At 43.0% G+C, this 23,576-nt stretch overlaps 1 protein-coding gene across 1 annotated transcript; it reads left to right on the top strand.

Annotated features, from left to right (window-relative positions):
* The first annotated feature begins 1,550 nt into the window (after window positions 1-1,550).
* Trim27 (tripartite motif containing 27) lies at window positions 1,551-23,275 on the top strand. Its single transcript, XM_027409366.2, has 8 exons — window positions 1,551-1,970; window positions 3,088-3,183; window positions 5,167-5,397; window positions 11,143-11,165; window positions 13,981-14,096; window positions 14,217-14,249; window positions 15,541-15,567; window positions 20,873-23,275. The coding sequence occupies exons 1-8, from the start codon at window positions 1,551-1,553 to the stop codon at window positions 21,466-21,468; spliced, it is 1,542 nt and encodes a 513-aa protein (XP_027265167.1). The 3' UTR covers window positions 21,469-23,275.
* Window positions 23,276-23,576: the final 301 nt, after the last annotated feature.

Below are 23,576 nucleotides of genomic sequence, written 5' to 3' on the forward strand. Positions count from 1 at the left end.
GACACTGAGCAGAACTGAAAAATTATTCTGTGCTAGGAGAATGGACATTACTGGGGCTACGAGAGCTCGGTTCATCACAGGATTCTCGATAGAGCAGAAACAAGCAACTTTTAGGTTCTACTCAATGCTATCCAATGCACTGGGTATTTTACTTAAGCTAATGGGTAAACATCTTCATGGCTCAAACTTAAAAAACAAAACAGTGGAATGTAAAAAATGAATTAATAAAAAATACAACTCCTTGCTGGGGTATATCCCTGAAAGACATAGAGTATGTGGCTCAAGGGGGACACTGAAGCGGATTGTTGGGAGTAAGAAATTACTAGAATTATTAACGCCAAGTGCGGAAGGAACACAGCACCGCATACTCTCAGAATTTCAGGCCCCGGCGCCATAGGGAGCAGGCCTGGGGGTGGGGTCGGGGGAGGGGGATTCTGAGAACGAGGCTCAAGTGGCAGAATCCGGGTCCTTAGAGGGTCTCTTAGGAACCTGCAGCTAGGCTGATTCCTCACCAGGTGGCAGGGAAGAGGGCAGGGAGGTGTGTCGCCATCTAGCCCTTTTGGCACGTCTGGTCTGGCAACCTGGCTTGGTGAAGTGAGAAATTTGGGCACTTAGGGAGCCTGTTAAGAAGATAGGGACTCAAAAGCGGGCTCTCCGTGGGATGGCTCCGTGGGATGCTAGGGGGAACGGGGAGGACTTCAGTAGGTTTCAGGGTCTGATGATCAGCGCCCTGGTCCGGATTCTAACAATCTCCACCTCACATCAGAAGAAAAGAAGGCTCGGGACGGTAAACCCACTTACTTCACGGTGGAAGTAGACCTGGGCTTCTCAGTTTCTGCCCTTCAGAAAAGTTGCTGCTAATTCAATCTTTTTCTAGCAATTGGTAATCGCCTGGAGCTGGGTGTGTTTCAGAGTGCTTCACACACAGGGAGGGGCTTATCGGGCCTCCCCGCCCGGCTTCGCAGCACTTATACAAAGCCATCAGACTTTTAAAGGAGCCGAGGCCTAGGCACTAAGAGGAAGCCCAACAAAAGACTACGGTCCCGCAGACCCCACGGCCGGGGCACCCTGCGCACACGGCGCTGGGCCGCCACCACCACCGATCCCCAGGCTGGGTGCCGGGTCTCCCTCCGGCTCTGGGGACTCCAGGACAGCGCTGAGAAAACCCGCCTTCTGGCCGGGAGGAGAGTGGCGCGCGAAGCCAGGCCCCGCCCCCGGTCCACCTCTTCCGCTCGGCCCTGAGGAGTCTGCGCGGCCCGGGGATTCGTTCCGACGGGGCCACGTTGCCCTGTGAGCCAGTCCGCGGCCCCCGGCTCCCGGCACCCCTCTGCTCGGCCCCCTGCCGGGCTCCGGGACCCAGGCCTTCCCTCCCTGTCGGCGGGGTGCAGCTGTGCGGGGATTGACGTGGCCGCCCGAGAGCTCCGCACGCGTCTGGGATCCCGGCCTCGGAGGCCCCGCCCCGCTCCGGAGCGGAGAAGCCGAGCGAGCGCGCCGGGCTCCGCTAGAGCTCGGCTCCGTGCTCATGCCCTGCGGCCCAGTGGGCCCGCGCCATGGCCTCCGGGAGCGTGGCCGAGTGCCTGCAGCAGGAGACCACCTGCCCCGTGTGTCTTCAGTACTTCGTGGAGCCCATGATGCTCGACTGCGGCCACAACATCTGTTGCGCTTGCCTGGCCCGCTGCTGGGGTGCCGCGGAGACTAACGTGTCGTGCCCGCAGTGCCGGGAGACCTTCCCGCAGCGCCACATGCGGCCCAACCGGCACCTGGCCAACGTGACCCAGCTGGTGAAGCAGCTGCGCACGGAGCGGCCGTCGGGGCCCGGCGGCGAGATGGGCGTGTGCGAGAAGCACCGCGAGCCTCTGAAGCTGTACTGTGAGCAGGACCAGATGCCCATCTGCGTGGTGTGCGACCGCTCGCGGGAGCACCGTGGCCACAGCGTGCTGCCGCTGGAGGAGGCGGTGGAGGGCTTTAAGGTAGGGCCGGGCCGGCGGACAAAGGGGCGAGCCGGGGGCTTCCCGGCCTGCCGCCGAGAAAATGGCGAGCCGGACGTGGGGCCCAGCGCCGTCATTTCCTCCTTGTCGGCTGCGGGGCCTCCGCACTCAGACTCGGAAGGAGAACCTGTAGCTGGCGAGGCCAGATGCGTCCCCACCCCCATCCCTTCTCCCAGCACCCCCTGTTAACTGCCTCAACGCGTGCGGGGCAGGGACCGGCGCGAGGAGACCCTCCCTTTGACAAAGGAGATGCACATCGAGCCCTGTCCACTTTGGTAGGCCTTGGAGACCTCGAACTCATCTGGCCCGGGATATCAGACTAAACAGTTGCTGTTTGCTGGCTGAGTTCACATCAAGCAATGCCTATCACTTAATCTATGTCCCCAGCACTTCCCTGTAACCTGTTCTAGAAGCTAATGGAAATGAACACAGTTCTTTACTACTTGAGTAAATCATTTAGCCACTCTGAGACTCGGGAGATAACCGTTGTTATGAAGAGTAAGTGAACTCACAAGACCTGAAGAGGCCTTTGTGAACTGTTGAATAAACACTGGCACGGCTACACAGTAATGCAAAAATGTTACTTATAAAGGAGCTCTAAAGTGACAATGAGTCTATTTTGAGGGCTGCAGAGATAATACACACATAAACAGAATTGTATTTGTTTAAATGTGAGTTCATCCAAATGTCAGTTCCATTTACAGAGCTGTATCAGTTCACTCACTGGTGATGAGTCGTAGTTTGGAGAAGTGATGTTTACTGATTCTGTGTGTGAGGAAAATAAATAAATAATTTTCTCTGTATTCCTCCGAAGAAGAGGTACACCTTAGCTTTTGAGCCTCCTTACCCAGATGTCTCATAACTTCTGCAGAACCCATCTAGGAATTGGTAGGTGGCTCAGAGTTTAAAACAAATCACTAAAGCAGAGCTGTGCTGGCCCCTGTGCTTTGGGCTCTTCCCCGGAGTGGCATTGTGGTCTGAGGACAGTGCAGCCGGGCCTTGGCACCTCTAGTTTGGGTTCCCGTGTGATACACAGAGTAACTATTCTGATGCTGGAATCTGCATGATCTTCAACTGCCCAACTGTTTGCTTTCTTCAGGAACAAATCCAGAATCGGCTGGACCATCTAAGAAGAGTGAAAGACTTGAAGAAGAGACGCCGGGCACAGGGGGAGCAAGCCAGAGCTGAGCTCTTGGTAAGGGTCCAGATCTCCACCCTGCAGAGGCCTTGCATCTGGGCAGTAAACTTTTGAACTACTAGCAGTCTCTGGTAATCCTTGAGAAGTCTCAGTCTTGGCCAGGGTGCAGTGAGAAACTTCCAAACAGCACATGATGTCTGTCAGTCCCACCACTTAGCTCTGCCATGTAGGGCTGAATGAGACCTTGTCACCCCTTGCTTGAAAATAGGATGAAGGAAACTTCTCAATGATCCTGAGTAAACTGAAATTACACATAGAACAATGTCAGGTCTCTGGGAGGTTTTGTCCAGAGAGAGACAGCCTCTAGGAATCCAGAACCTTGGATTTTCTTTTTGGCTCTGACACTTAGCCAGTTTAAATGGAGAGGTGGTACAGCCTCTCTGGGCCTTCATTTCTTTGTGAAACAGAGAGGTCAGATGAAACCTGTGGTTCTCCAGCAGGCCAGTGCTGCCCTTTCTGCCCTTGAAATGGTAAATGGCTTGTTTTGGGCGGAGTCAAAGACTGAGTGGGGATGTGGGACAAGGTTGATAAGTGTTTTACAGCAAGAAACAGACCTATGCCAGGCAAATTGTTCCTGTAGGGGTGTTAGTCACACCCTTTAGGAAACATGATCGTTAAGGTTTCTTTTAGTTTTAATTTTGTACATCTAAGATTACATTGTATGCTTTATGCCTTTGAAAGACTTACCCAGCTGAGAAGAGGTATGAGCTTATCGAAAGGGTCTATAAACCAAAGGGGGGGTGGGTGCGTGCGTGTGCGTGCCTAAGTGCTTGATAGAAGATGCCTGATAAGTGCCTAAGAAGATTGGCTAGAGGTGTGATGGGGGAGCACTTGAAACAGCTGAGTTCAGATCAGGTTTGACAAACTTTCTAAAAAGGGCCAGTAGTATTTTTAAACTTTGTGGGTTTACACAAACAGCCCAGTTACTATATCTCAAAAGCATCCATGTCTAATACATAAGTGAATGGATGTGGCTGGATTCAAGGACAATATTTCTTGACTGTTCTAGAGCCATTTGCTTATTTCTTTAGAGATAATTTCACTATGTAGGCCAGAGATGTTTTGAACTCTCAATATTCCTTGCTCAGTCTCTCCAGGTACAGGGATTACAGGTATGCACTGGCACACTTATAATTCTTTTGTTAGAACTCTTGGTTTTTTTTTTTTTTTTTTTTGAGATGATCTTGAATTTATTATACAGCTAAAGATGACCTTGACGTTCCAATCTTCCCATCTCTACCTTCCAAGTGCTAGGAATACAGGCATGCACTAGTATACTTGCCTCTACAACTTCTTGGCAATGGAGACATTGGGTGGAGAAGGAAAGACAGACAAACTGCAATAGACAGGTTGTATTGAGAATCAAGAGGACACCTTCCTCAATGCCAAACCCATAAGTACCCCCCAAAATCATAGGGCATGTATCACATAAAGGGACCGAGTAAACAAGTCTAGAAAAGTGTGCTTGATCGTTTCAGATCACCCCATGGGGCACACACCTAACCTTGCCACTTCTGTATGGCTGTGTTTCATGATTCAGTCTGCCAGACAAGGTTTAATCTGATCTCATCCCTTATGGGCTCCAAGCATTTAGAATCATGTGTCTTCTGTCCCTGTTTTATTGTCTGTGCCATTTGCTCAGCTTAGCCCATCTAGTTCATACTTGCATGGCATTCTACAAGATCCTGTGTGAACATGGATTAGCTTCCCCCACTGTCTTTACCCATCATGACAGTGTCTTGTGAACCTAACTCTCACTTGACCAAATCCTTAAGGTCAAAGACTACTTCTTAATTACCATTGGAGTAATTCAGTTCATGGTCATTGTGCATCTGGTGAATAAAAACTAGAAAAAGAGTGTAGGTATCTGTTTTAGTATGAGATGAAATGATGAGGTCTTGGGGTTAAGTCATTGGGAATACTTTGAAGAGTTCTAGAAGTGATCCTTTCCTGTTCAGTACCTTTGCTTGTCATGTACAGAGCCTGACCCAGATGGAGAGGGAAAAAATTGTTTGGGAGTTTGAGCAGCTGTATCACTCCTTAAAGGAACATGAATATCGCTTGTTAGCTCGCCTTGAGGAGCTAGACTTGGCCATCTACAACAGTATCAACGGTGCCATCACTCAGTTCTCCTGCAACATCTCTCACCTCAGTGGCCTGATTGCCCAACTGGAAGAGAAGCAGCAGCAGCCCACCAGGGAACTCTTACAGGTAACCAGGAGAACTCTACAGGCAGCTTGGTGGGCACAGCAGGACAAGGCAGCTTTTGCTGTTGACAGGCAGGGTTCATGATTCCTTTATCCTTTATAACTTCTGAAGTGTTGGGCATTTTGGAAAGAAAACCTGTATACTAGAAGTTGTGACTGACAACTCAGTCCTTCAGTTGCATTGTATCATGGAAAGGGCAAAAGAAAAACCTAGTCTTTGGGCCTGTGCTGCCCTAAGTGGTTAGGGCCTCATAGATTTCATTTGCTCAGTATAGATTATAATAAAGTATTTGGACCACATATCATTCAAGATCCTTTCATTATCTTGGTTTTTTTTTTTTTTTTTTTTTTTTGGTTTTTCAAGACAGGGTTTCTCTGTGTAGCTTTGGAGCCTATCCTGGCACTCACTCTGGAGACCAGGCTGGCCTCGAACTTACATACAAAGATCCGCCTGCCTCTGTCTCCAGAGTGCTGGGATTAAAGGCGTACGCCACCAACGCCAGCTTATCTTGTAATTTTAATATATGTATGTCTATACTACCACAGCCAGAAGACATGGAGACAGGTACAGTTAACCTAAACATTGCTGTAATTTTCCTGTTTTAATATAGCTGAGAAAAGACAATGTACTCATAGGACAAGACCACAGTAGATGATCTACTTACTGCCTGCCTTCTTGTCTTATCTTCCATTGTTGAGGGCACTGGAATTAAGTGCTAGATAAATAAGCTTTCCTTAATTATGTTTTAGTTTGAAGTTTATATAGTAAGTAAATGGTTATCACATGATAATAAGTGCCATTTTAAAAGAGTCATGGGATAGTACAATTGTGAGCAGATTATGGCCTGTCTTGTTTTTGTTGGTGCTTAGAATTAAGTAGCTTTTTATATTTTAAGATGTTTGGGAAACATAAGAATGTTTTTCATCATAGGCAAAAATGTATATTGAGATGAGATGTCCATAAGTTTTTATTAGACATAGCCGTGCTCATTCATATATTTATATATATATATATTATCATTCATCACTGCTTTCCTATTACATCAGCAGTACTGAGTATTTGTGTAGATTATAAAACCTAAACTGTTTACCATCTAACTCTTCAAGAAAAAGTTTACTAACATGTTTTAGCACAGTAAGGGAAGACAACTTAAGCCTTGATGAATGTCACTTTTTTATTGCTAGAGAGAGAAGAGATAGTTTGAAAAGGAGACTACTAACCTGTGAGGCAGAATGACCAGGACAGTGGAAGTAGATGACAGTCTGGGTGTAGGTGATGCCCAGCAGTATCAGAGCTTTTTAAATGAATGTTGGGAGTTGAAAAGTGACCAGGTGGGGTGAGTAGAAACTCAGAGTAGAGACTATTTGAAGGATGGTGGTGGAGAAGATTCCTAGAGACAAGGAGAAGTCTGTGCCTTTGTCTGGAGGGACTGCTTGAAGAAACTAAACATATTTAAAGTGTGAGGAGGGTGCCTGTGGTAAGGATGGGGTGAGAGAGAGGACACATGGACACTGTCTGAAATGATGGGACATCAGAAGTATACACTACTAAGAACATTGTTGGGAAAGCATCTGCTCTCTGAGGCAGGGTAGGATCGTTTGGTCAATAACAAATTGATAATGACTGATGATAGGTAGGTGTGGATATGTGATAGTGAGGGCATGCATGTGCCATGCATGATACACGTGTGTGGACGTCATAGGATAACTGTGTAGAATCAGTCCTCTCCTTCCACCTTTATGTGGGCCCTAGGGCTTGAACTCAGGTCATCTGGCTTGCAAGGCTGGTGCTCTTACCCATTGACCCCCAGTGACTATTTATTGGATTGTTCTGCCCTTTGTGGGTGATGTTGGTTGCTTTGCCTTCTCGGGTCTTCACTGCTCCTGTGTAAGCACTGAGAAACAGAATTGGGCCTGTTTGGGTTGGGTTTTTTTTTTTTTTTTTTTTTTTTTCTTTTGCATGGAAAACACAAATTTCTCCATTTCACAAGGTCATTTCTGTAATACAAAAATAGCATTTTAAAATAGTGAGTTCGGTGACCAGCTTTCTATTTAGATCTAGAATACATTTATCATCCCCCCCCCCAAAAGAAAGCCCATTAAGTAGTCCTTTTCATTCCATTCTACCTCTAGTCCCTGTATCTGGGTTTTTACATTTTGGGTATTCAGTAAAATCATACAATATGTGACTTTTTAATTTTGGCTTCTTTTACTCAGCATAAATTTTTCAATATTCATCCACATTATGGAATTAATTAATACCTTATTTCTTTTTGTAGCTTAATGATATTCCATTGTATGTCCTACTCTTTTTTTTTTTTTTTTTTTTTTTTTTATTATGGAACTTAGATTCACCTGCCTCTGCCTCCTGAGTGCTGGGATTCAAGGCATGTGTGCCCATCTTCTATTTGTTTGTTTGTTTACTTGTTTATTTGTTTGATGTTCATTGGTTCATTGGTGTTTTGCCTGCGTATATGTCAGTGAGGGTGACAGGGAACTGGAGTTACAGACAGGTGTGAGCTGTCATGTGGGTGCTGGGAATTGAACATGGGTCTATGGAAGAGCAGCCAAGGCTCTTAACCACTGAGCCATCTCTTCAGCTCCCCCCCCCCATCCATTTTTTTTTTTTTTTTTTTTTTTTTTTTTTTTTTTTTTTTTAAGATAAGGTTTCACAGTATATCCCTGACTAGCCTTGAACTCAGAGACCTGGAAGTAGAGGTGTGCACCCACAACCAACATGTTTGAGGGAATTATAATGGGCTTTGTTTTAGTTTGTTTATTTGAGACAAAGTTTTGCTATGTTGCCTAAGCTAGCTTCAAACTCATATGCTCAGCTTTGACCTCCAAAGTGCTACAATTTTCATGGCAACACAACTACCCCCAAACATGTGAGAATGTCTTTTACTATATGGATCATGAAATTGAAGCTGGATGGAGTGTACAAAGGATGAGTGTTCAGGGCTGTTTAAAGTTTAAGTCTTTAGAAAGGAAACTGTCCAGAGACCAGGGAAAAAGACAGAATGCATACTCCGCTTCTGTTTACTTTCTGGTTTTGTGAGATGAGGGTCTCATATCACCCAGTTTGGCCTTGTACTCACATTCTACCTCATTTCCCAAGTGCTATAGTTGCTAGCTGTTTCATGCTGTTTAAAACTTTATTGGAAGTTCTACCCAGTTGAATTAGATAAGAGACAACATAGTCAGTCATAAGAATGGGGGTGGGGGGACGTGGTGTGGTAGTTCATACTTTGCTTCCCAACACTAAGTCAGAAAAATTGCAGAGTTGAAGATCGAACTAGGCTACAGAGTGACCCTGTCACTTGGGAAGCAGAGGTAGGAGGATCAGGAGTTAGAGCCTTCTTGAGCCACATGAGACCCTATCTGAGGAAGAAAAAAAGTCGAAGGAGTATTTTGTAGGAAGATGGCAAAAGTCACAAAGAAGCAAGCTGCAGAAACATAAAATTGGCCAGTGGGTGTAAACAAGCATACCAACACTATTTGCCAACTAAAACTACACTAAGGTGTCTCATCAGTTAGAATAGCAAGTGTTTAGGATGTTGTGAAAGAGATCTGCAGGTGGGAATTTGAAATTGTCAGACCCAAGAATAGAAATACATAGCAAAATGATTTACCTCAACATTGTGTTTAAGTCCTGGAATAGTCTTAACTTCCAAACCTAAAAGATTGATTTAGTTAGGTAAACAAATGCCCAGCAGAATGCTGAAAGGTAGCTGAGAGGCCTGAAGTGGTAGCACATACCTAGGCGAAGGCAAGAGAATTGATGCAGTATTGAGGCCAGCCTGGTGTGTATAAATTTCAGGTCAGCCAGGGCTAGCTTCATAGTAAAGTCCCATCTCAAGAGGAGAGTTGAGGACTGGGATGGTACTTATAAACTGATTCGGATAAAAAATCAAAATGTAAAATAAATATTGCACTGGGGAAATAGCTCAATGGTTGAGAGTATTTCCTGCTTTTCTAGGAGACCTGAGTTCAATTCCTAGCACTCACGGGTGGCTCACAGCTGCCCATAACTCCAACTCTAGGAGATCCAGTGAGTTAGTTCTTCTAGGCTCTTTGTGCAGACAGCACACACACACACTCTCAAATAAAAATAAAAATTTAAAGTGATACAGAGTATGATACTTTGTGGGTAAGAAAAAGAGTTTGGAGATTACATGTATGAGCTAGTTTTGCAAAGGTACCAAAATCATGGGGAATGGGCAAATAAGATAGGGGTCAGGAGGGGTGGCAAGGACTGTAGAATACATTGTTAGATTTTTTTTTAAACCAAAATAAATAAAAATAGCAATGGGTTACAACCCATTGAATAGAATAATAATCTATAATTTCTGTTCTTAAGAGGCAGAAGTAGTTGGATCTCCAAGTTTAAAGCCAGTCAAGGTTACATAATGAGATGCTGTCTTAAAGGGGGGGGGGGATAGGGCTGGAGAGATGGCTCAGCAGTTAAGAGCACTGACTGCTCTTTCTGAGGACTTGGGTTTGATTCCCAGCACCTATGTGACAGCTCATAGCCAACTATAAATCTGAGATCACATTCCTTCATCTAACCTCTGCAGGCATCAGACACGAATGGGTGCACAGACATACATGTAGGCAAAACCAGCATACACAAAAAATAGTAAAATTTTAAAAACTTTTAGAAAGTAGAAAAATCCACAATAAGAAGGGAGAGATTCTTCAAGCAGTCTGTTTAAGTCATATGGAAGGGATTTTAAAGTTAGTGAAATAACTTTTTGCAACTATCAAGTAAAAAATTTAGACAAGAATTGTTGGGGCCAGAGGTATGGCTTATTATGCAAGGCCTTGAGTTTAATCCCTAGCATTGGGCTTTCTTCAAAAAAAAAAACTTGTCAGTGGATGCCAAACCTTAAGGATAATGTTTGATAAGACCTGAAATTGTCACAAATACATTACTTACTAATTACAAATGGGGAAGTAGTAAGTAGTGGTCACAATCTTTATCACCAACTTGCTCTACTTAAGGATACATGTCATAGTAACTAATACAATACATGTTCTGTATTACCGAGGGTAAGGCTGAGTATGATAGTGGTGAAAAACATGTCAGTTAATTAAAGTAGAATATGGACTGTGATTGAGATTAATGCCCCAATCCCCAAACTTTCTTTATTTACTTGGGTTTTTGAGATGAGATTTTTCTGTGAAGTCCTGAAACTCACTATGTAGACCAGGCCAGGCTCAAACTCTGCCTCTGTGTATAACCCCACCACCAGCCTCCCAAACTTTTTTTTTTTTCATTTTACATACCAACTCCAGTTCCCCCTCCCTTCCTTTATCCCACCCACTCCCTCCGCCAAACTTTATAACACCTGAAGTTTGGCAAGAAAACATACAGTTCTGGAAAAGACAGATGGTATAAGAGAGAAAGAAAAGGAATTAAAGGGTAGTACACATGGAATGCATAAACAGGAGTTCATCACATGTATGGCTATTCTGCTTATTTATAGTTATTTCACACTATTTTTTTTTTTTTTTAAGTATACTACACACGTAGGCAGCTGAGGCCCAGGAATAGTATGATGCCTGAGTTGTTAAATCCTTACTTCCACTGCCTGACTTCTAGGTTCTTGAATTTGAATTATGTCCCAGTTAATCTTGTATGTAGTGTCACTGAGAGAGTAGGCCCATAGCTGGGTTTTCAGTGAACATCTGGAAGAAAACTCTAGTGCATAGCATCTCATTGTTTTCCTTTTCTTTTCTCTTGCAGGACATTGGAGACACACTGAGCAGGTACACTTTTCTATCCTTGTGATGTAAACCAAGACTGTGGGCTCACATCTGTAAACCTGAATTGGAGACTAGCGCCTGAGAAGTAGACCGCTTACTAAGTTGCTGTCTGTCGCTGAAGAGTATTGGTTAGAGAACTAGAGGAACCTTACCTCCTTAGTAAAACTTTAGAACTTGGCCAGTCCCAATGGAGCACACCTTTAATCACAGCACTTTCAAAGCAGAGGCAGGCAGGTCTTTGTGAGTTCAAGGCCAGCCTGGTCAACATAGTGCCTTCCAGGACAGGGAGAGCTACATAGTGAGACCCTGTGTCAAAAACAAAACAAAACAAAAAACCACTTTAGAACTTTTGATAAATTGATACAAGAGTAAGAGAGTTCACTCATGGGGTGCTGTGGTTTGGGTGTGAAGGCACTACTTCCAAAGCTTGACAAGAGTACAAGAGCAGATTATGACTCTTATTTCCTACAAATTGCAGATTTTTCCCATTTTCTTATCTCATTCTTTAGTATAATGGGGGAAATAAGGCCTAAGGAAGATGCATTGATGGGTCACATGGATTCTGGCTATAGTCATTTCTCTACTGTGCTGTCAAGTGGAAAGTGAGTGTAGCTCAGTGGTATGGCATGTGTTTGCCTTAGCCATGCACTAGAAATGGAGGGAAGAGCAGACCAGAGGAAAGGGAGATTTTGGAGCAGGCAAGAAGACAAGACAGTTAAAGCTGTAGGATAGCTTCAGGCTTTAGAAAGATTACCATATTTAATATGGGAATGCCTAAAGGATGAGACTGACTTTGACAAAGCTGAATTTGGAGGTTGATTAAAGTCCTTTAAAGGAAAATACAGTTTGATGGGTTGGCTGGGAGATGTATGCAGATAACTATAGTTCTCAGAGCTCCTGAGATGCAGAGGGACTGGAAGTTCTACCATTCCCAGTTGGGTGGCTAAGAAAATAAGTCTCTGTCTGATAGATTTCAGTTTGTTTTGGTTTGGTTTTGAGATAAGGTCTTCTAGAGTGGGCTAGTCATGAATTCTGATCCTCCTGCTCCATCTTCTTAACACAGAAATTATAAGCATGATCTATAATGCCCAGTTTTGTGTTTTGTTTTGTATGGGGGTTTTTTGAAGTTTGTTTAGTTTTGGTTTTCCCTGTTCTGTAGTACCAGGTATTGAACCCAGGGCCTTTCACATGCCAGAAATACGCTCTGCCACTAGTCCATGTGCCCTGCTCTATTTTCTGGTTTGTGATGCAGGCCTGGGATGGCAAGCCATCAACCTTACAGAGACACACACAGACATATACACATAAATAAAAATAAATTCATAATTAATTAACTAATTAATTATTTTTGGTTCTTTGAGAGAGGTTTCTCTGTGTAGCTCTGGCTGTCCTGGAACTCAATTGACCAGGATGACTTCAAACTCAGAGATCTACCTACTTCTGCCTCCCCAGTGCTGGGATTAAAGGTGTGTGCCACCACTGCCTGCTGGGCCTCTACTTTTTCTTTTTTCTTTTTTTTTTTTATAGGAAAAAAATAGATTTGGCTCTATGAGTTCTGAAATCTAAAGTTTCATTGACCTAAGGTTTAAGCATAATAACAATTTTATAATGTGTATATAGCTACAGATAGCTCTGTAGTTGGTATGGTGGCTAATTCCTTCCCATTTTACCATGCTTGCAGTGTGGTCCTCATTTAGACCAACAAAGCTGCTACAATGCTAAAATGATCTTTATGCAAATTTAAAGAAAAATTATTCATTTTTGTGTGTGTGTACATGGGTGGTCTCACACACATGATGGATGAGTACACACCACAACACATGCAGAGATCAGAGGATAAATTGATTGGTTCTTTTTTTACAGTGTGAGTTTAGGGAATACTCTAGCTGCAGATTCTTTACCTGATGAGCTATCTTCCCTGACCCTTTAAATTTCTATTAGATGCTTCTTAATCTCTCATTAGCTATAATTCAGTTATAAGGTCACAGGTGGAAGATTGACCAGCCATAAGTTAGAATGTGTGTGGAAGATGGGAGAAGGCAAGTCTGTGCTATACAGTCCCTTTTTTAGTGGTTAGGAAATTGGGTCTTATCCCTCACACGCACCTCTCTTTCTAAAGATGGTATTCTCGAATTCTCTCTGTTTGGGAATCTGAAAATTCTAGATATTTTCCCATAAGGTTTTTTTGTCATGGAAACTTTTGCTTTCTAGCAAGATCAGCTTCATAATTTATTTTGATATTGAAAAGTTTCTTTTCTGTCTGCTTTGTTTTGGAAGGTTGTTTTGGTTTGGGTTTTTGTTGTTGTTGTTTTTGTTTGGTTTGGTTTTTGTCTTTTAGTTTTTTGAGACAGGGTTTCTCTGTGTAACTCTGGAACTCAGATCTGTAGACCAGGCTAACCTGGAACTGGGAAATCTGCTTGCCTCTGCCTCCCAAGTGCTGGAATTAAAAGCATGTGCCACCACTGCCTAGTTGTTTTGTAAGTTTTAAAGCAAGATCCACTGTAACCCTAGATGGCCTGAAGCAAGCAGTGATCCCTTATACGCATTTGCCTCCTAAGGACTGGAATTGCAGGGAAGAGTCAATGCACCCACTTAAGGCTTAGTATTTGAAAAGCCATGAGCCAGTGCTTTGGGAGAGATGAAAATGACTAAGGTTATATCTCACTTTCTTCTCTAACAGTGATTTAGAGGAACAGTATAAAAGCTTGTAGTAGCTGATCCTACAGTGTGAGACAGGTTAGCTAGGTCTTGGCCAGGGCCTTAGGAAGTTGGAGAATTGAGGGAAAGGAGTCATATGGGGTTTGTTGTTTTATTTTAGGGCTGAAAGAATCAGGATCCCTGAGCCCTGGATCACACCTCCAGATCTACAAGAGAAAATCCACATTTTTGCCCAAAAATGTCTGTTTTTGACAGAAAGTCTGAAGCAGTTTACAGGTAATATGAGGAGATGAAGTGGGTTTATATTCTGATATCCGTATGTTATTGTCATCTGAGAATGTATTTCCCAATGGAAACAGAGTAATATAAACTGAATCTCTTCTCTTTTGTCCTTAGAAAAAATGCAGTCAGATATGGAGAAAATCCAAGGTAAATTTGCCTATCTACTGGGCTCTTGATATTTTATTTCTTGGAAAGAGCTGAGTATATTGAGAGTTCAGGAGGGTCAGGTCAGCAAAATGGCTGAGTAAGTACAAACCTGTTGACCTGAGTTTGGAAGTTGGAACTTGGTGTAAGGAGAGACCAGACTCTTACCTGTGCAGTATGATTTATGTCATCCCTCACACACATACATCATGCATATGTTTCCCTATCTCACATTATTGATTATTGTTATTGTTGTTTTAGTTTGGGTTTTGTTGAGACAGTCTTAATGTATAGCCCAGTCTAGCCTACTCTCACCAGTCTGCTGCCGCAGGGCTTCAGCCTCTGGGATTATAGATGTGCCATCCCTGCACTCCACAACTACATTTAGTTCAGTGGCTAGTTCAGAAGTGGCTTTCCTCACTCTGATTCTTGTTTATTTCTCTTCCTCTTCCTTTGACACTTCAAAGACTCTTGTGTGAAATCCCTGGCCAACTAGAAATCCCACATAAATTAATGATGGCAGTGGGTGTCATTTGAACCACTCAGCCTCTACAGCAGACGGTTTGTACAAATTAAGAGTTATAAATATGTATGTCGTGCATTTGAACTTTTGCCTTTGCAGAGTCTGGCGGCTCTCTGGAAGGTGGAATTCTTGATTGTGACTTAGTCTGATACTGTGTTCTACCAACTTCACACATGTTATCTGTATAGCCAGGGTTCCCAAGTCCTCTAGCCCTAAAAATCCTTCCATGAGCAAGGCATAATAATCATGCCCATAAACCTAATACTTGGGCAGCTGATCAGGGATGACTATCATGAGTTTGAAGCCAGCCTGGGCCATGTAGTGAGTTTCAGGTCAGCCTGGGTTACATAGTAAGACTGTCTTTAAAAAAAAAAAGCTGGGCAGTGTGGCACATGCCTTTAATATTTGCACTTGGGAGGCAGAGGCAGGTGGATCTCTGAGTTCAAGTTGAGCCGGTCTACAGGTCTACAAAGCAAGTTCTGGGACAACTAGAGCTGTTACATAGAGAGACCCTGTCCCCCCCCCCCAAAAAAAAAGAAAGAAAGAAAGAAAGAAAGAAAAGAAAATGAAAGAGAGAAAGAGAAAAGTTCCTGGGTAGATAAACAGATATTGAGTCCTAAGAGTGAATGTAGAAATCAGTGCCCAGATGACACGCGGGCTCTGGAATGCTAGCAGATGCCACTGCCTTACGATGTTAACCAAATTAAACTCACTCAACATCTTTCCTAGAGAGACACACGGGCTCAGTAACCTTCTTTCTTGTTCTTTCAGAATTGAGAGAGGCTCAGTTATACTCAGGTACGTGCTAGAGAACAATGTTGAAGAAATGAGTAAAAACCCTGTTTTAAGCAGTTTGAGGCTGCTTGAGTTTGGATCCTTTAGTTGCATATGTACAAATAGCATGCAGCCAGAAGCTGCAGTTGTTTCTGTGTGCTTTCTAAAGTAATAACTTTGTCACTTTAAAGAATTGTGGAATTCTAGACACATGGTTTCCCAGAAACAGAAAAATCCCACTGTAGTAAACACCAAGTATCTGGAGCAATGTGCTGTTTGCCACAAACAGAAATTATTGAATCGGCTCTTATTTTTCATGCTAGTGAGTCTGGAGGTCTTCACCTTTCAAAAGTATGCTCTGTGTTAAAATCTGTCAATCCCTAGACTTATTCAGAGACTGGGTCAGGTTATCAATGTTTGTTTATTTATATATTTATGCATTTTAATTATTTGGAATGCATTATATATGTGTACCACATGCATGACTGCTGCTTACATCAGCCAAAAATAAGGTGTCAGATTCTCTTGAACTAGAGTTACAGATGGTTGTAAGCCACAGTGTAAGTGCTGGGAACAAAACCCAGGGTTATGCAATGGCAGCAACTGCTCTCAACTGCTGAGCCATTTCTCCTGCCTTTGATACTTGTTTCTTTGAATACTGGCTGAGTGTGTTACATGTTAGCACAGGCTAGCAGTAAGTTGCTTTAGAAAGCATGTCTCTACCCTTGGAATTTACAGTCTGGTTGGAGATAGCGGTGCACCCATGACACAAGAAAGACAAGTTGGGGCTGGATATATAGCTCATCCGCAGGTGTGAACTTTGTGTGTGGGTTAAGGGCCTTTGTTAAATCCATAGCACTAAAAAAAAGTGCATGAGAGTAGATAAGTGACTTTTGTGGACAGATTGTTGAACCACCGGTTACCTCACCTGTTACCTGTCATGAATTTTTTTAATGTATGTTTATTCATTTGAGAATTTCTTTCAAGATATTTTGATCATAGTCTTTCCCCTGCTCCATCTCCTCCAATGTCTGCCCTTACATCCCCACCCATGCTACTCCATGTTCTTTCTCTTAAAAAAACAGCAGTAGCAGCAACAAAAACCATAGAATCCAATTTGTGTTGACTGACAACTGAGCATGGGGCCTGCCCTGTCATATAGTTGATATACCCAGTGTCATTCTGTTGAGGAAAACTGATTTCCCCTCTTGAAGCAGCTATCAACTGTGGATGGCTTCTTTACTAGGGGTGGTATTTTGCACCCACTTCCCCACCTCCATGCTAGACTTTTGCCTGACTTGAGCTTATGCAGGTGTTTGTACATGCTGTCCCATTATGTGAGTTTATATGTGCATCTGCTCTGTTGTGTTGGAAGACAATTTCCTTGAAATTGAAATCTACTACTTCCGACTCTCCAAATCTTTCCACCCCTTCGTTTACATAGACTCCTGAGCCTTGAGAAGAGGAGTGTTAAGCAGACATCCCATTTAGGACTGAGCATTCCCAAATCTACACTGACTCTGTAGTGCTCTGTGTTAATTACCATCTACTGCAAAAAGAAGCTTCTCTGATAAGGGTTAAGCAATGCACTGATCTATTCATATACCGATATGTCATTAGTAGTTACTTCATTGCACTGTTAATTTAACAGAATAACTGTCCCCTATGCCAATGACCTATATATCCTCAGGTTCTTAACCTTACTGACAGCATCAAGTATAGGTTCCGTCTTGTGAAGCAAGCCTAAAATTCAATCATAAAGTGTTTGGTTACTCCCATCACATTGTGTCACTATTGTACCAGTGGACTTGTCTTGCAGACATGTTATTATTACAGTTCACAGGATTCTGAGCTGGGTGAGATTGATGATTACTTTTGTCTCCCAGTTGCATGTATAGCACTTTTAAACGTTAGCAGGTAAGGCTGAAGCTTCCACTTAAGCACCAACTCAGTTTCTCCATGTTCTATGATATATGTATGTGATGTCTTCAGCAAAAGAGACCATCAAATTGTTTAGGGTAACCAATAGTGTTGGCAGTGGCCTATAATGTAAGGAGAGGGGCAGTGTCTATGAGACTCCATTGAGCAATAAGTCAAAAAACAAAGATGTGACCTATTCATGGTCCTAGAGGAGGTTGGTAGTTTATTTTCAGTTGGGACACTGTCACCATAATCCTATTATATGGTAACTTTATTTAAATTCAGTATACACACACACACACACAGTATACGTGTGTGTGTGTGTGTGTGTGTGTGTGTGTGTGTGTGTGTGTGTGTGTGTGTGTGTGTGTGTGTGTGTGTTTTAGGAAGCTTCTACAGTATTAGGAGGTTTCCATGTGACTTTTTCAAAAAGACTTTAGAGTTGCTTCTCCCCATATAACCCTTTGTACTCTGCCCTCCCATCACCTGGGCCACTTAATCCTCCTAATTTTCCCTTTATCTTTTTTTTTTAAGATTTTATTTATTTATTATGTATACAGTCTTCTGTCTGCAGACCAGCAGAGGACACCAGATTTCATTCAAGGTGGTTGTGAACTACCATGTGGTTGCTGGGAATTGAACTCAGGACCTCTGGAAGAACAATCAATGCTCTTATCTGCTGAGCCATCTCTCCAGCCCCTCCCTTTATCTTTTTGTTTTGTTTTTGAGGGGACTGGTTTCTCTGAACCCCTGGCTGTCCTGGAACTCATTCGTAGATCTGGCTGGCCTCAAACTCAGAAATCCTCTTGCCTCTACCTCATGAGTGTTAGGATTAAATGCACTTGACACCACTGCCTGGCTGAAAAACAATTTTTGATACTATTGTAATGGGATTATTTCCCTGGTTTTTTTCTAGGTATATTTGTCATTTGTATATAGAAAGACTACTTGTTTTTGTGTATTTTTATAGCCTGCTACATTGCTGAAGTGTTTATCAGCTGTAGAAGTTTCCTGATGGTCTTTTATGCATTAAACATGTCATCTTCAAATAAGGATAGGATGAACTCTTCTTTTCCTGTTTGTAGCTCCTTGATCTCCTTCGGTTGTTCTAGTCCAGGACTAGCTAAGACTTCAAGTACTAAACTGAGTAGGTATGGAGAAAGGCAACGTCTGTCCTGGCAACGTAAAGTTTTCCTTCATTGGTGCTAGTCTCTGTTTAATCCCAGCTTATTCTTCAGCACCAGCTGACCAGACACTACTGATTCTTAACACAAAAATACCACACAGAAGACCACAGTAGTCTTTGCTTCTTTCTGTAACTTCACAAGCCAGGCCTCCATCATTTGCATTTCTCTGAACACTCTTGGCTTCCAAATTCAAACAGAACAGCCTATACTGAGCTGTGAGTACTCAAAGGCTTTTCCAGCATAAAGTTCAAATGCAATCACAGCTCTCCCCAAACGGTCAGTTTGTATAGCAATTCCCCACTTCTGGTACCAATTTTCGTATTTGTTGGGGTTTCTGTTACTAGGATAAGACAACTTATGAAAGGGTTTATTTCTTTCTGCACTTTCAGGTAGGGCAGTCAGGGCAGAAACTGATACAGAGACCATGGAGGAAAGCTGCATGCTTACTCCTCGGCTTGTTGAATCTGCTGTGGGTTTTTTGTTTGTTTGTTTGGTCTTTTTTTCTTTTCCAGAGCTGAGGACTGAACCTAGGGCTTTGGCCTTGATAGGCAAACAGTCTACTACTCAGCTAAGTCTGCTTTCTTAAACACCCCACATCCACCTATCAAGAGGTGACATGGTCTGGGCACTCCCATATCAACCATTAAGAAAATTTGAGCACCTATATGAAGATAATATAGAGGCATTTTCTTAGTTGAGAGGCCTTCTTCCCAAATGACTCTATAGCTTGTGTCAAGTTTATGTAAAACCAGCCAGAACAACATACTTGTCTTGGTTCTGATTTTACTGGCAGTACTTTTGAGTTTCTCTCCATTTAGAGTGATGTTGGCTACAGGATTGTTGTAAATTGCTTTTATTGTGTTGAGGTACGTCTTTCATACCCCATCTCTTCAGGTCTTGTATTATGAAGGGATGTTGAATTTTGTCAAAGGGCTTTTCACTTTTGATTTGTTTTTATTTTTAAAGGGTTTAATTTGTGTGGTTGTTTTGCCTGCATGCATGTCTGTGTACCATATGTGTCCCTTGTACCGCTACAGATCAGAAGAGGGTATTAGATCCCCTGGGACTTAATTTACAGACTTTTATGCCATGTGGGTACCATGAATCAAATCTGGGCATGCTTAACTGCTAAGCTATTTCTCCAGCCTTATTTTTATTTTTTAAGTTATGTATATAGATTATATCCATGCACATGTGGGAACAGTGGGAGCCCAGAAACAGTGTTAGATTCCCTGGAGCTCAAATTGCAAGTGTTTGTGAGCCACCTGGTTAGGTACTGGGATCCAAACTCAGGTTCTCTGGAAGAGCAGTATGTGTCTTAATTTCTAAGCTGTCTCTTCTGCCCTATCATGAACCTTTTATTGGAATGGTTTGATCTGACTGGGTTTTCCTTTCGGAGAGAGAGTGCATGGGAACCCTGTCCTGAACAGGATGAAAGGAGACATGTACATTTGAAGCTACAATTCACATGAGTGTAAAGACAATAGTACTAAATACCAAAGGACATGGCATGAATTATCCACAATGTTAGATTCAAAGCTAGAGTAATGAATAAGCTACTTAAGATAAACCAGGCAGCCAGGTGAGGTGACACACATCTTTAATCCTGGCACTTGAGTGGAAGAAAGCAGGTGGATCTCTGAGTTCAAGGCAAGGCCAGTGGTCTACAGAGTGAATTCCAGGACAGCCAGGCCTATGTAGAGAGACCTTGTCTCAAAAAAAAAAAAAAAAAAACCTAGGCAGAGGCCAAATGTAGTTGGGTATGCCTGTAACCCTAGTGGTTGGGAAGCCAAGGGAATTGGCAGCTTAAGACCATGTTTTGCTTCATAGTTTGTTTGAAGCTAAAATATCTGATCTGTATAGATTCTCTCAGAAAAGGGAAGGAGAAAACATGAATAGGGTATGGATGTGTGGGACAGAATCTGAGAAGAAATGAAAGAATTAACAAGAATTCTGAACTCCATAATATCTGTAAGACAAAGTTTCATTGGTTTTTCATCAAGTTAATTAAAAGAGCAACTCCTGCATTTATGTGGCCAGGAGCCTCCGTGTGTTGTGTTTCCCAGGATGTCTGTTGTGCTGAGTGTACACGGCCACCGCTATATTAGTAGTTGTCAGCTTCGTCTTAAGCTGTGTTCAGGGAAGTAGGCGGAATGTCAGGTGGTCTTGAGTGGGCGGGCTCCTCTCATTTTCAGCTGACCCTCACTTCTTTGTTTCTACAGTTGATGTGACCTTGGACCCAGACACAGCCTACCCCAGCCTGATCCTTTCTGATAATCTTCGCCAAGTACGGTACAGTTACCTCCAGCAGGACCTGCCAGACAACCCTGAACGGTTCAATCTGTTCCCCTGTGTCTTGGGCTCTCCGTGTTTCATCGCTGGGAGACATTACTGGGAGGTAGAGGTGGGAGATAAAGCCAAGTGGACCATAGGTGTCTGTGAAGACTCAGTGTGCAGAAAAGGTGGGGTGACCTCAGCACCCCAGAATGGATTCTGGGCAGTGTCGTTGTGGTATGGGAAAGAATATTGGGCTCTTACCTCCCCAATGACTGCCCTCCCCCTTCGGACCCCTCTTCAGCGGGTAGGGATTTTCTTGGACTATGATGCTGGTGAGGTCTCCTTCTACAATGTGACAGAGAGATGTCATACCTTTACTTTCTCTCACGCTACCTTCTGTGGGCCAGTCCGGCCCTACTTCAGCCTAAGTTACTCGGGAGGGAAGAGTGCAGCTCCTTTGATAATCTGCCCTATGAGTGGGATTGATGGGTTTTCTGGCCATGTTGGGAATCACGGTCATTCCATGGAGACCTCCCCTTAAGGAAGTGAACTTAGACCACAAGTGCTGTTGGCTATAATCCTACCCCAGGTCAAGGGATCTTGTTGTCTTGTCGATTTCTGTCCATCAAAGCTGGATACCCTTACCGTTTTCCATGCCCTTACAGTGAGAGACAAGATGTTCATGGTCTCTACTACACTTTCCCTTCCCTTGCAGATTGTGAGATGTAATGAGAAGTATTGCTATTTCCCAGAAATAAAAAACAGATTCCTCCTCCTGTGTTTCACACTTTTCTTGGTTTTTTACACATGACTAAAGTAGATAAAGAATATGGATAGGATTTGGAGAACCACTTTTGAGGTTCCTGTCCTGGCTTTTCTCAATGATGAACTGTGATGTAGAAGCCAAATAAACCATTTTCTCCCCAAGGTGCTTTTGATCAGTGTTTATCACAGCAACAGAGAAGCTAAGACAGAAATTGGTACCAGGATTGTGAGCTATTGCTGTAATAGACCTGGCCTTGTTTTAAGAAGGATTATGGAAGTGTTTAGAACTTTGGTTTGAAAAAGTCATTGAATATAAAAAGTATAATGAGTTTTTAAGAGTGTTGAGAGGAATACAGATGATAGAGACCAGACTTATGAAGATTCATTGGGAAGCAAAGAGTATTGGGGTCGTTGTAAAAATATATTTGAATTACGAATGTGTGATTTCTGGACAGCTGGGGCTGAAAAATTGACTGTGAATAACAAAAGAGACCAGTATGACCGAAGTGAAACCTTTGCTTTACTGGGACAGTGGATGCTGGCTAGCTGGCACTGAAGATCAGCTGATTGAGGTGAAATCTTCTGGGAAGTATTTCCTTAGGGTCGGCTCACAGAACCTGTCTTCCAGAGGAGGCCAATCCTGCATCTCAAGCTAGTAGCAAAACTTGGTAATGTGTCAGGATCTCCCATGTGGTACTGGTTTGACTGCATGAACAACAAGATTAAAGGGGTCCTGGAGAGAAGCTGAGGTTTGGCATCCTGTAGTGGGATCAGAGTCCCTGAAGAGAGCCCAAGAGAAGCTATTGGAGAAGGTGCAGCCAGTTGCAGTGGAGATTCCGGCATATTGGAGATGACAGGACTGTAGGATGGTCACCAGGTATAACAGCAGATGTGGAGCGGAGCTGGTGTAAGCCTACCAAACAAGTCTGTGCTGCATATGGCAGAGCTGGAGAGGTGAAGCTATGTAAGCTTTGGAGCCCAAAAGATCATGAGTCCCAAATGCTGGGCATTCAGTTACTTAACTATTCAAGTTTGGTTTTGCTTTGATTTGTTTGTAACTGTGCCCTGGTTCTATTCTCCTGGAATAAGAAAGTATGTAACTTATATTTTGATTTTACAGGAATCCACTTAATGACATTTTGGACATTTTAAAGAGAATTTGAAGTTTTAAAGTGTTTGAATTTTTTAAAGACTAGAACTTTAAAGTAATTTTTATTACTATTTGTGTGGGTATGTGTACATGTACATGCGCATGAGTACAGCTGCCAACAGAATCCAGCTAAAATCATCTGGGAAGAAGGAACTTCAACTGAGAAAGTGTCCCTATCAGACTGGCCTGTAGACAAATCTAATGGGACATTTTCTTGATTAATGATTGGTATGCGGGAGGACAAGCTCATTGAGCAGTGCTGCCCCTAGTCAGGTGGTTCTAGGCTGTTTTTTAAAAAGCAATCCAATAAGCTGTGGTCTCTGGTTCTCTTTGTTCCTACCTCCAGGTTCTAGCCCTGAGCTCCTTCCTGCCTTGACATTCAGTGATGGACTGTAATGTAGAAGTGCAAGCCAAATAAACTCTTTCTACCCAAGATGCTTTTGGTCAGTGTTTTATCGTAACAGTATAGAACAAACGTAAGACCCACTATTTTTGGACCATGTCTCCCATCTGAGAACCCAGGATGGAACCACAGATTTTGAAACGGCTCCCTTTCTCCTACCTTTTTTTTTTTTTTCCCCCATGGAACAGTAACTCTACTCTGATTGCCAGTTATTTTACTAACCCTGTTAATATAATTTATGTTTTGGTTACAGTTATTTTATACTAATGGTGAGAAATTACCCCATCTGTGTAGTGGCAATGTTTTAACCAGCGTCTCTTCCTCAGTCACT

This window comes from Cricetulus griseus, chromosome 3 (genome assembly GCF_003668045.3).
Source record: "Cricetulus griseus strain 17A/GY chromosome 3, alternate assembly CriGri-PICRH-1.0, whole genome shotgun sequence".
In the NCBI taxonomy this organism is placed as follows: domain Eukaryota; kingdom Metazoa; phylum Chordata; class Mammalia; order Rodentia; family Cricetidae; genus Cricetulus; species Cricetulus griseus.

What these genes read in the sequence shown, in the direction of transcription:
- Trim27 (XM_027409366.2), top strand. Translation starts at nt 1,551, where the DNA reads ATGGCCTCCGGGAGCGTGGCCGAGTGCCTGCAGCAGGAGACCACCTGC. An exon ending in AAGCCAGAGCTGAGCTCTTG is followed by an intron (nt 3,184 to 5,166) that starts GTAAGGGTCCAG and finishes TGTCATGTACAG; the next exon opens with AGCCTGACCCAGATGGAGAG. An exon ending in ATTGGAGACACACTGAGCAG is followed by an intron (nt 11,166 to 13,980) that starts GTACACTTTTCT and finishes GTTTTATTTTAG; the next exon opens with GGCTGAAAGAATCAGGATCC.